Source organism: Vipera ursinii (genome assembly GCF_947247035.1).
Source record: "Vipera ursinii genome assembly, chromosome: 1".
In the NCBI taxonomy this organism is placed as follows: Eukaryota; Metazoa; Chordata; class Lepidosauria; order Squamata; family Viperidae; genus Vipera; species Vipera ursinii.
This window is the reverse complement of record NC_139512.1, coordinates 169,272,557-169,285,740: the sequence shown is the minus strand read 5'-3', so window position 1 is coordinate 169,285,740 and position 13,184 is coordinate 169,272,557. Positions and strand designations below refer to the sequence as shown.

At 39.3% G+C, this 13,184-nt stretch overlaps 1 protein-coding gene across 1 annotated transcript in view; it reads right to left on the bottom strand.

The window, feature by feature from the left end:
- Positions 1-13,184, bottom strand: part of NAB1 (NGFI-A binding protein 1) — a 68,007-nt gene that overhangs the window by 40,231 nt on the left and 14,592 nt on the right. The window contains exons 3-4 of the mRNA XM_083349685.1: positions 2,171-2,304; positions 1,086-1,137 (exon numbers count right to left, since the gene is read on the bottom strand). Coding sequence (XP_083205811.1) covers positions 1,086-1,137; positions 2,171-2,304 — 186 coding nt within the window. The remainder of the gene's footprint in view (positions 1-1,085; positions 1,138-2,170; positions 2,305-13,184) is intronic.

The window sequence follows — 13,184 nt, the reverse complement described above, 5'->3', positions numbered from 1 at the left end:
AGCTCAACAGTCCTGTTCATACATACTGGTAAGTCACAAATCTAACTTATTTGCCATTAATTAAAGCTTAACTGGAAACTGTGGCTGGATGACTTTGAACTGATCATTCTCTCTGGGTCTAACCCACCTCACAAAGTTGTTGAGTGGAAAACAGAAGGCGGGAGCATTATATATGCCACCCTGAGTTGTACAAAATAAAAGGTTGGATATAAGATCAATGAATTGATGTTTTCTCTCAAGTCTTCCCTCAAATAATGTGTCGAATACATTTTGTCAAGGGAAAAAAAACTACTGTTTTGCTTGAAGACTCAGTTTAGCCATAGGGCAGAAGGGTTCTCAATTTTTCTTTTTCCAGACTCTGTTTGTATATGTAACAAAGGACCAGCTTCTAGGATTACAAACAGAAGAGAAAGAATAATTTGTATGGGCATTTTTTGGAGTTTTTTTTTAAAAAAATTTGATCCTGCCTTTATTATTTTTATAAATAATTCAAGGCGATGAACATATACTGTATAACACTCCTTCCTCCTCCTATTTTCCCCACAACAACAACCCTGTGGTGTGAGATGAGTTGAGAGAGAGTGAGTGACTAGCCCAGAGTCACCTAGCTGGCTTTCATGCCTGAGGCGGGACTACAACTTACATTCTCCTGGTTACTAGGCCAGCACTTTAACCATTACACCGAACTGACAATTATCATAAAAGCAGTCAAGAGCCATTTTAAACTACCACTGTTTTGTAAAATTATTGAGAAGTGACTTGAATTTATTTTCATTTTAAATATCTTACACTACCTTTTAAGGCAAAAATAGTGTCAACTCTACAAAGTTTACAAATTCATTTTTATAAACAGACTATCATAATTTATTTTTTTCTCCAACGCATTCCACAAACCTGTTCCCATTATTTGTGATGATAATAACTATCTGTAGAAGCCAGCCTTGGGAAAATGGGATTGGAATATTTTAGGGAAACAGGTCTCTTGGTAAAATGACCTGTTTGATTGTTGTGCATTTGTTTGTTTCCTCTTGCAAAAGTCAGTTTTAGCAGCCACAACTAGACAGAACAAGTTAAAAGTACAATACCTCTATCTTAATTCTCTTTGGTGACAGTTCATCCCTTTCTCCACATTTAGACCTAGGAGATGAAAATACATTTTTTTAAAAACTGGAATGCATACACTATGTTCCGAAAAACATTTGCAAAACACCTGCCTTGGAAATTACTCTTCTCTGAATTTATCTTCATTTAATTTATTCATATGTTTGTCTGTTCATTTGCAAAACTGTTATACTGTCTCAATCTGAGACTCTTAATTTTAAGGCAGCTTCACAGTCAGGCAATGTACATGTAGAGGGCAGAGGGACTGGCCTTGGGACAAGAGGAAGAGCTGCTACCAAGACAATGGCCAGATAAAAGAAACCTGAGTCTGGTGAAGAATGGTAACTTGAGGAAACATCTCAGACAAAACTCCCCCTAGTTCTTATGAAGATAAAGGGAAGGATGGGAAGCATATCGAGACTTGCAAGGTTGATGTTAACCTTCAAGGTAGACCAGACTAGAGAGGGTCTTGTCTGAAACATTTTCTCAGGTCCATTTTCTCTGGACTCAGGTTTCTTATCTGACCACTGTCTTGGTAGGAAGTCCTCTGCCTGTCCTTCAAAGCCATTCTGCTCACTGCAGTACATGGTTCAAGACATAGGGTTCACTAGCACTGGATTGCACCATCTATGGCAAGGGGAAACAAAGTGGGTTCCTATAAACAATACTCACTAAACGTATGACGGATGAGAAAGATTTTTACCCTCTCTGAGAACACCCAAGTAGTCTTCTGATGAAAAAAAAATGCAACTCTCCACAACATTGATTTTTTTTAAAAAAGTGCTGTGGATATGTGAATGTTTCCATGTTCCCAACAGAGAAGTACGATGCAATTGTCTACAGTTAACTTGTCCAATCCTCTCTGCTCAAAAAAGGCCGAGTTATGACACAGAATGGTGTCAAACGTGTAAGAATGCACCAGCATTCACACCTCCCATCTGGTTCATACATTTGTATTGAGCCTGTGAGACCATAAACTGACCACAGGGCAGAAAGATTGCAAACTGATTTTTAATACTTCATAATATACCCAATTCAAGTTAAGTTTTTTTTTTTGAATGTAGCTTACTTGGTAGTCCGGTAAGTGTACTTGTATGTAACTTCTCGAGAGATCTGCCGTGCCAGAGCAAAAAGTTCATCCCTCCGGGTTAACAGTGCATTATCCTTGACACATAACTGAGCAGCTGCTTCATTTACTGTGAGCTAAAAAATATACAAAAAAAATCATTGCCTCATTACCACATCAGTCCTAGAAAAACGATCTAACCTCTTCTAAATACCTGTGGCACTACTCAAAACAATAGAGGTGTCTATAGGAAGCAGGATGACTGTCTTCAGCTTTGTTACAATTATCTAATGACTTTTTTCATGGAAGGAAACAGTCCTACTACTCACCCACTCCAACAGATCTTAAGCTTGTTTTTTTAAAAAAGATCAGTATTTATAATAACTAGGTACCTATTGAAACAATATCAACAAAACCTAGCTCTCACTGAGAGACTGGCTATTTTGTTTAAAGAAAGTCCAGACTTACTTGGTATTAATTATGTACTAGTGTGTAAGTAAGCAGTGATGGGAAGTAATTACATTTTTGAGATCCAATTTTTGTTAGAATCATGTCCACCAACTGTAACCAATTGCAAAACAGCCTTACATTCAATTAATGGTAGCATTAGGGAAGGAGACGAAATGACCTTGGCTAAAGCTCTGAACTCATTATTTAATTTCTCTTCAAAACTTCCAAGCAGCTTTACTTTACTTTACTTTCATGGGCTTATTTCTCAAAATCTTAACAAGCACATCTAATTTTAGTCTAGAGCAGGAGTGTCAAACTGCCGGCCCATGGGCCAGACACGTCATCCAGAAGCGGCACTTACTCTATTGCCTGCAATGGCAAAACTCTCCTGATACGTTGCGCAATGTCACGTGACGTCGCGAGTTTGACATGTCTGGTCTAGAGTTAGGGTTTTGGTGCTAAATCACTAAAAAAATACCCTTTAGCAGTTTTCAATACCTTCTGGACATGTGCAAAGGCTGGAACTTGGGGTGGGGTGGGGAACGATTGTTCTCAGAGATTCTCCTCCTTCCAAAGCAGGTGGATCCAATCAAGAGTAATGGGGGAGAGGAGGGGAAATCAAGCCCTCCACTACAGAATGCCACACAGGTTGACACTTTCCCACCTCTTATTTAATATCTACATAAATTACTGAGGAAGGTCAATCACTAGCAATATCATCAATACATAGCTGATACTTAGTTGGATATCTTAACTTCAGCCCAGACAAGGGATGTGTTGGATGTTCTATCACAAAATCAGGAAGCTGCAGAGTTTTGGATAGGAAAGTTCAGCATTTGATTTAATTCCCACAAAACAGAATATCTTAACCAAATGGCATAATCCCGATTAGTGCTGGTTTGTAATCTGTGTTCTTTCACAGTTCCTGCTTGAAGGATAGATGGCAACTGCGGCTAGGTACAACTTTGAACAGGTCTACCTTATGCACCAGTTGTTGCTTTATCTGCAAAGAGAGGCTTTGTGCAGTTACTCAGCCCCAATCACTTCCTATTTAGATAAGATAAGATAACCTTTATTGACATTTTTTTTTACTGTGGGCACAACGGCACACATCAAAAATGAAATTTAGTTGCCCATTCTCAAAGTGGAACACATACATGACACACACCTAAACATACTATATACAACATATGTATAGACCCACACCCTTACATATACGTAACAATAAAATATTAAATACTGTCCATCTTGAATATATAACAGAAGGAGGAAGCTTTAGAGTTTACAAGGTTAATGCTGTATGGAATGAAACTATGGCTGAATCTGGATGTTCTGCTGAGGATACCATGAAGCCTCCTCCCAGAAGGTAACAAGGAAAACAGGTCGTGAAGAAGATGTGTAATGTCCCAGATAATCTTACGGACCCTGCTCAAGCAACGCTTCTGTGCTATGTCCTGGATGAGAGGGAGGGAACTGCCAATGATCTTTTCGGCCATCCTCACCACTCTCTGCACCGCCTTCCTGTCTGAAGCAGCGATGCTTCCAAACCAGACTGCGATGCTGTATGACAGGATGCTCTCGATCGTCCCCCTGTAGAAAGTGGTCAGGACAGGGGAAAGAAGATGTGCTTTTCTCATGCGATGCAGAAAATGCAGGCGCTGCTGTGCCCGCTTCACCAGTTTCTCACTGGTGAAGAAATTTAGATTTCTCCAATGTGTGAAGCTACCCCTTGAAAACCCTGAAACTGAGAATGGTTCAGAATGCAGCCGCTTGAGAGGTTATGGGCCCAATCATGTAACATCTCTGCTTTGAGAGCTACAGAAGTTTCCAGTTTCCTTCCATATGTATTCAAAGGTGCTACTTTTCAGTTTTAAAGCCTTTCTTGGCTAATGACCTGGATATCAGTGGAACCCTCCTTTGGGTCATTACCCTTAAGAAATACATTGCAGGGATTCCTGGCTCATGCTTTCTCAATTGTTGCTCCCCTTCACTGGAACAGCAATGCCCTGATATCAAATGAGGCCTGAATTTGTCAACTTTTCATATATTTGTTTAGTTTTTTTCCTCCCTTCTTCTCTTTTCTGGTTTCTATCCCTTTTTTTAAAGATTAAGGATAGCTCTGTTTCATTTTAATTTTTAAGTGTGTCTCGGGGGCATTTTGCTTACATTTTGCATGTTTCCATAAAAAAAAATAATTTAGAAAACTTCATGCACTCGTCAGTCTTGTGGTTTCAGCAGGCAATTTGGTGTATATTGTTTCAGTTGGATTTTATTGTCATATTGCTAAGCAATTTACTGTCATATTGCTAAGCTTTCGTTTCAAATCACATTATCGTTTTCGAGGTCAGCAAGACATGACTAGAGCAATATGTATACTAAGGTAAACGCAATGGTTTGGGATAGAATTTTTAAACTTACACTTCATATTGTTCAGTTATCTAAAATAAGATTGCAAAATATGGAAAGTTTAATATCTATAAGGAGAGCCACTTAGCTGTAGGGTTAATGCACCAGGCTAGCGACCCAGAGACCAAGACTTCCAGTCCTGCCTCAGGCACAAATCTTAGAAGGGTAACCTTGTAAGAAAGTTGCAAGGAATTGTCCAGGCAGTTGCCAGGAGTCACAGTCTCAAAGGCACAACAAATAAACAAACAAAAGCATTGACAAAGGTAGGAAAATGACAATCGTTGTATTTTGTTAAGTGCAAGAAGTTTCAGAATGGACTGCAAGCAAAGTAAGCAAGATTCACCAATGTTACATATTTTATCATACGTGCTAATTTCTGTAATCATTGCCTGTAATCTTAAACTTACTTAAGGAATTGAAGTTTAAATAAATCAGAATAATTGTAAATAAGTGCTTCATATTAAGCTATTATTATTAGCAAACATTTATGAAATTAAGAATATGCAAACATCATCTGACAGCCTATATACATACTGTATGTAGGAAGATGCCTATAATTGTATCGTGTGCCCTCTTACTGTGGAGCTGAAAATACTTTATACATTTATCATTGTACCCTCGCAATTACTGTGGGCCAGAATTACTTCCTTGGCACTTTATAATCAACAAATCAACAACATCCACTGTTACTAGTTTTCACATTAAGAACACCCTGAAACTCTTTCATTTCTTGAAAATAAAGCAAATTTCTAAGTCTTACAGTGAAGACAGTTGTGTTGATCACAACACTAGGAAGTGTACAAAAGTTTTCTGTCCACTGCAAATATATACAGTTGCAAGAAAAAGTATGTGAACCCTTTGGGATTACGTAGAGTTTTGCATGAATTGGCCATAAAATGCGCTCTAAACGTCATGTAAGTCACAACAATAGAAAAACACAGTCTGCTTAAAATAATACTATAGAAACATTAGCTGTTGTCATGTTTTAATTGAACATAAGATGGAAACATTCACAGTGCAGGGTGGAAAAAGTATATGAACCTTTGGACTTAATAACTGGTTGACCCTCCTTTGGCAGCAATAACCTCAACCAAACGTTTCCTGTAGTTGCAGATCAGACCTGCACAACGATCTGGAGTAATTTTGGACCTCTCCTCTGCACAAAACTGTTTCAGTGTAGCAATATTCTTGGGATGTCTGGTGTGAATTGCTCTCTTAAGGTCATGCCACGGCATTTCAATCGGGTTGAGGTCAGGACTCTGACTGGGCCACTCCAGAAGGCGTATTCTGTTCTGTTGAAGCCATTGTTTTGTTGAATTACTTGTATGCTTTGGGTCATTGTCCTGTTGCATCACCCATCCTCTGCGGAGCTTCAGTTGGCGGACAGATGGTCGTACGTTTTCCTGCAAAATGTCCTGATAAACTCTGGAATTCATTTTCCCATCAATGACAACAATCCGTCCAGGCCCTGAGGCAGCAAAGCAGCCCCAAACCATGATGCTCCCTCCGCCATGTTTTACAGTGGGGATGAGGTTTTGATGTTGGTGTGCTGTGCCTTTTTTTCTCCACACATAGTGTTGTGTGTTTTTCCCAAACAACTCAATTTTGGTTTTATCTGTCCACAGTATATTTTGCCAGTAGTGCTGTGGAACATCCAGGTGCTCTTTTGCAAACTTCAAACGTGCTGCAATATTTTTTTTGGACAGCAATGGCTTCCTCTGTGGTGTCCTCCCATGTACTCCATTCTTGTTTAATGTTTTCCTTATTGTAGATGTCAACAAAAATGTTAGCATGTGCCAGAGATTTCTGTAGGTCTTTAGCTGACACTCTAGGATTCCTCTTTACCTCGTTAAGCATTATGCGCTGTGCTCTTGCAGTCATTTTTACAGGACGACCACGCCTGGGGAGAGTAGCAACAGTGCTAAACTTTCTCCATTTGTAGACAGTCTGTCTTACCGTGGACACATGAACATCAAGGCTTTTGGAGATACTTTTGTAACCCTTTCCAGCTTCATGCAAGTCAACAATTCTTGATCATAGGTCTTCTGAGAGCTCTTCTGCGAGCCATGGTTCACATCAGACAGTGCTTCTTGAGACCAGTAAACCCAAAACAGGTGTGTGTTTTTAAAGGGCAGGACAGCTGTCAGCAACACATCCAATATCATCACACTGATTGGAGTCAAGGTTGGCTCACTCCTGGCTCCAATTAGCTCTTGGAGAAGTCATTAGGCTAGGGGTTCACATACTTTTTCCACCCTGCACTGTGAATGTTTCCATCTTATGTTCAATTAAAACATGACAACAGCTAATGTTTGTGTAGTATTATTTTAAGCACTGTGTTTTTCTATTGTTGTGACTTACATGACGTTTAGAGCGCATTTTATGGCCAATTCATGCAAAACTCCACGTAATCCCAAAGGGTTCACATACGTTTTCTTGCAACTGTATGGCTTGTAATACAGAATTACTTAATTAATGAGCTTTTTAAACTAAACATGTATAAATTTCCCAGAATAAACAAAACCAATCTATGTATACAATAAGATTTGTTTCAGTCAACATTCCATTTCTGCCATAGTGCAATAGCCTTTGTAAATACTGACTGGTAAGCAGAAATTAACAAGGGACGCGGTGGCTCAGTGGGTTAGGACGCTGAGCTTGTCGATCAGAAGGTCGGCAGTTTGGCGGGTCGAATCCCGAGTGCCGTGTGACAGAGTGAGCACCTGTTACTTGTCCCAGCTTCTGCCAACCTAGCAGTTCGAAAGCACGTAAAAATGCAAGTAGAAAAATAGGGACCACTACAGTGGGAAGGTAACAGCGTTCTGTGCGCCTTTGGCGTCTAGTCATGCTGGCCACATGACCACGGAGACGTCCTCTGACAAGCACTGGCTCTTCAGCTTTGAAACGGAGATGAGCACCAGCCCCTAGAGTTGGAAACGACTAGCACGCATGTGCACAGGAACCTTTACCTTTTAAGCAGAAATTTGGGTGTGATTCAAATAACTCGATAGCCTAGAACAAATGATTATGTTGGCAAGGATGAGGGAAACAGAAGTAAGGATAAAGTGAATGGACGGAATCAAGATTACAGGACTGTCTTTCAAAGAATGACAAGTTTATTAGCAAAGACAGGATGCTATTATGAGCAATCTGTTTTGTTGACACCTAAGAAACAAGAAATATGTCATATTTTTATACAAATTCAAACATACTTTATCTTTATTCCAATATGTTCAAGTACTTATTCCTTTTCAAAACCAATATTTCATCAGAGCACTAATTTATATAAAAGAAGAAAGGAAGCAACTGGAAGCAATGACATCTCTTTTACATTTAACTATGTCACCAGAAATACAGGTAATCTCCCAGGTATGAACGTTCATTTAGCGAGTTTTCACAAAAAACAATGTATTCAGAAAGGGTAGTTACATTAGAAATACAAAACTGTGACCAAAGAAGCCTCTGTAGCCATGTGACTTGGATTCAGTCACTGCTGCAGTGATGGCCATCTTTAACTCTGTGATTTGCCTGGGCCAGTTGTAAATGCGATTTCCTGAAGCTGGAAGGTTTTATTTTTCCTCTGCTCACATGGCCAAACAAGATCTGATTATTTTTGCAGCCTACGCAAGTTTGTTTTTGTGTTTTTGGTGGTGGTGGAGGATCTGCTGCTGTCTGGACTGGAGTGCTAGAATTGTTTCTGTACATATTTTAAAATATATATTTTTTGTTACTCTAGAGAAGGGGTGTCAAACTGCTGGCCCACAGGCTGGATGTGTCATGCCGAAACCACGCCCACCCCAGCTCCGGCAATGGGGGGAAAGTTGTGATACGTCACGACACATCATGTGACATTGCGAGTTTGACACCCCTGCTCTATAGTAACACTTTGGAAACTGCTCTGCTTTTTCAGTACTGTACTTTGCAAAGATAAAGTTTGTTCACATTTGCCTTGAAACTGCTTGTAGAAATGTTAGCCAGGATCTACACAAAGCATTCTATAGCGGTTGTGTTTCCTTGCTTTTATTTGGGAGATTAGTGTATATTACTGTACTTTGTAGGTTGTAAATTTAAATTGCCTCCAGAAGTTGTGGGTGCCCCATCGCTGGAAGCTTTTAAAAAGAGACTGGATAGGCATTTATCAGAAATATTCTCTTGTGAGAGCAGTGGGTTAGACTAGATGACTTCAAGGTCCCTTCCATCTCTGTTACTATTGCAAGCGGAGAGTTTTGCAGATCCCTCCCCCATCTCCCTCTGGGTGCCTGGCTGGAGACTCTTAAGCTAATTAGTGGCAAGTGGTTGGTTTTTTTTTAAAGCAACTGCCCCACCCACCCCTCTGGGCAGCTGAAGACACTTGAGCTGACTAGCAGCAGTTGTTTTTTTTAAAGGCAACTGCAATGGCTGCAAGCCGTTTGGAGGCAATTTAGTTCCTGAGCCAGCTGCACCAGAAACAGCTGATGGGCAGCCTCTCAGTTCAGTTAACTTGGCAGCAATCAATTAATAAATTGGAGGAAATAGTAAGTCAGATCTTTGTTCATTTAACAACCCATTTGATTCAATTAATGAATTTGATTTTAAAGATGTGTAAAATTGAGTCTGATTCATTTGATGAATTTTTTGACTTACTATTCTAATGGGCAGGCTCCATTAGGTTTGTACTTCAAGGACTACCTGTAGTCTATGGAATTTCAATGCTGCCAAAAATGTATAAAATAAGCATGAACAAAAGAATTATTCCAACTGCAGATTTGACAATCTATTAAGAAAGAGCAAATAAAATGAATTAAGATAGCTAAAATAGTGTTATCGCCTCACTAAAATAACGAAGGTGATTACACTCCTGTTACTCCATTTTTTTTAAAAAAAATAAAGTTTTAGAAATTTTAAATCCTTAAGGTTAACTGATATATCAAGCCAGGAATGGAAATGACAGTAAGACTAGACTACCAACTTAAGACCTTCAACACATAAGTAATTTAATTTTGTAACAAATCAGATCATATAATAATGAACTATATTATAATTTGGGGAAGGGTTTTCTTCCCTAAATTAAATGTAAACAAGCTAAATTAATTTTACTGATCCTATGAAGAAAAACCTTTGCTTCACAGCTGGATAACAAAGAAATGGTTCGTTTACTGAAAATTCTGTGGATACATTTAGAAGAGTTGGAGCAAGCAGAAAATAATTCCCCAATCAGGAAGTACCTTTCTCCTTGGTGCTATGTGAGCATGCTTATTTCATTATTTGACTAGGTCACATTGTCAATATACTGAGCATTGGATTTACTCTCTGTTTATATACTGTAGCTTGCCCTGCTAGCAACCAACAACCTGATAAGCAAGGATTAACACCAGACAAATGATAAGGCAGAAAACAAGGCTAGTCTAAAGAAAAGAAGAAATACGGGAGACATGATAGTAGTGTTCCAGTATCAGAGGGGCTGCCACAAGGCAGAGGGTACCAGGTTGTTCACCAAAGTGCCAGAGGGCAGGACAAGAAACAATGGTTGGAAACTGATCAAAGAGAGAAGCAACCTGGAATTAAGGAGAAACTTCCTGACAGTGAGGACAATCAACCAGTGGAACAGCTTGCCTCCAGAAATCATGGGCGCTCCATCACTGGAGATTTTTAAGAAGAGATTAGACATTCACCTGTCTGAGACGGTATAGGTTTTCCTGCTTGAGCTGAGGGCTGGACTAGAAGACCTCCAAGGTCCCTTCCAGCTCTATTCTATTCTACCCTAATCAAAGGGCTACCAAGAAGTAAACTACCCCCCCCCAACACTAGTGTTATGTGCTCCTGGCTACTTTCCTTCATGACCAGAGGCAAGCTCGCCTGACCAAAACCAGCCAAGACACAGTGAAGGCCCTTTGTTTCATTTATTGCAATAAGTAGGGAGAGAAGCTATTAAAGCTTGGTTCTCTCCAAAGTTCCAACCCAAAATATTCCCTTCTTTATACAGCCCTGCCCCAGCCGCCACATCCCTTCTCTTTCCTTTACTTCTATCATTAGCACTGAAGATGTTACCTAGTCTATTAATGAAACGTCTGCAAGTAAACAACCAAGCTCAGAGAATACCAAGGAATCCACAGTTCAACACTGAGTTACATACGTATATTCCCTTCTATTGATACCTTTCAGTAGAATTAATAAACAGAAAGTACCCTCTGCTTGGTTTTAAATAGACTCACATAAAGAATCCCCTGTACTTCACAAATTTCAGATATAATTCATTCAGTACTACCTAATTCAAAATACCTTGATTTAGCATGATAAGTGAACCTGGGACGTCTTGCTCAGTGTCTGGAGTCTGTGACTGTCTGTACAGAGAACAACAGCTTTCAGTTGAACCCTGGCAAAACTGAGAGGGTTTGGGTTTGGGTGCCTGATGATTCTAGGGCTAGTCATCTTTAGTATTAGATGGGGTTATACAACCCCAGACTGGCCCAGTGCATAATCTTGATCCTCACTCACAACTCCTACTTGAAGACCAATTGGCAAATGCAACTAGAAGGGCCTTTGCGCAGATTCAAATTGTGCATCAGTTATACCCATTCCTAGATCAGGAGACTCAGCTTAGAGTTACTTATGTTCTAGTCACCTCCTGATTGGACCACTGTGATGCCCTTGAAAGTTACCCAAAAGTTTCAGTTGATGCAAAATGCAATGGGCCAGTTATGCGTGCTTCTAGAACAGAACATTATGCGTCTTGTCTGCAAGTGTGCTTCCAAATCCAATTCAAGGTGCTGGTTTGACCTTTAAAGGCTTTCATGGCATGGGAATGGGCTATTGGAGGCTATCTGTCCCTCCCTGATTACATCAGCTTATCTCATCAGATTTAGCAAGGAAGGCATGCTGCAGATCTCCTCTTTCAGGGGACAACTGGCATGTCCCAGGAGAGGTTTCTTTGCCCTGCACCCACCTTATGGCACATTCCCCCCCCCACATCCCCAAATGAGGTCAGTTCGATCCCTTATTTTTTCATAAATAAGACCTGCTACCTTCAGGCCTGCAGGTCTCAGGGGACCAGTAAGATTTTGAGGTGGCTACATTACAGATCAAATTTCTTATGTGTGCTTTTTTACTTCAGTTGTTTTTTAATATGAATATGTTGGACATGTTTACTGTTTAATACTTTTTTGCTGTATGCTGCCTAGTCACTTCTTGTGAGATGGGCAGCCACATAAACTTTTTTGATAAATAAATGAAATAAACACCTAGAGTAAGAGATGTTTGTGTTTAAACCATTTAAGAGTGAGTTCCACAAATTTTTACCAGTACAAGAAACAGAATGTTTATTTCATGATCAATTAAATTTCCAATCAGCTGGAATTTTAAACTGAAGCCTGAAGCCAGCAATCACTGAAATGCATTCTGAGTCAGCCAATTCCCTCTAAAACTCTAAAGCTGTCAACAATTGGCCAAATTAGCACCATTCCATCCTCCCATGCTGTCATTCCATCCTCCCATGCTAAAACAGATGCTGTGGCCCTGATGAAGATGGAAATAATTACTGTGACTTAGCTCACTTAATTCTCTTTCAAATGAAAAAGAAGTGTTTTAAAATAACACTTCCTGTTTACTTTCTATTTTAATAAGAGGATGGATTAAAATGTATTCATTCCGGTATTAAAAAAATCTTATTCTATTTTCCCCCCCCAAATAATATTTAATGTAATATTTTTATTATTAAACATAAAGTTACATTAATATAAAATACAGAAACATTGTGTGGGCTCGTATGTCACATTCTTCAGTGAAGAATTTTTATGTTAATTGACAGAAATTGTGGCAGACAACTCATTGGAACTCCTTTTTTTTTCCCACATGTCCTACATTTAGAATGAGACACATTTTTCCCAACAGTCAAATGGACAGAAATTTAGGCTATCAGCTCAAAATATTGCATCTATATGTTCATATCAATCTAGTTATCCCCAATATTGGATAATCATATGTTTATAAAGAGAGGCAATCTGTAATTGTAAAAACTGTACAGCATACAACCTGGAATCTGCTTAAATAGATTTGGTTACATACGCACACGTCATAAAATCAATATTGTGATTGTGATTTCTACAATAGCAGGATTTTGCATGGCATGACACTGGAAATCACCAGCTATTCCATCCATGTTTTTTTGTTCCTAAAGACAAAGGTT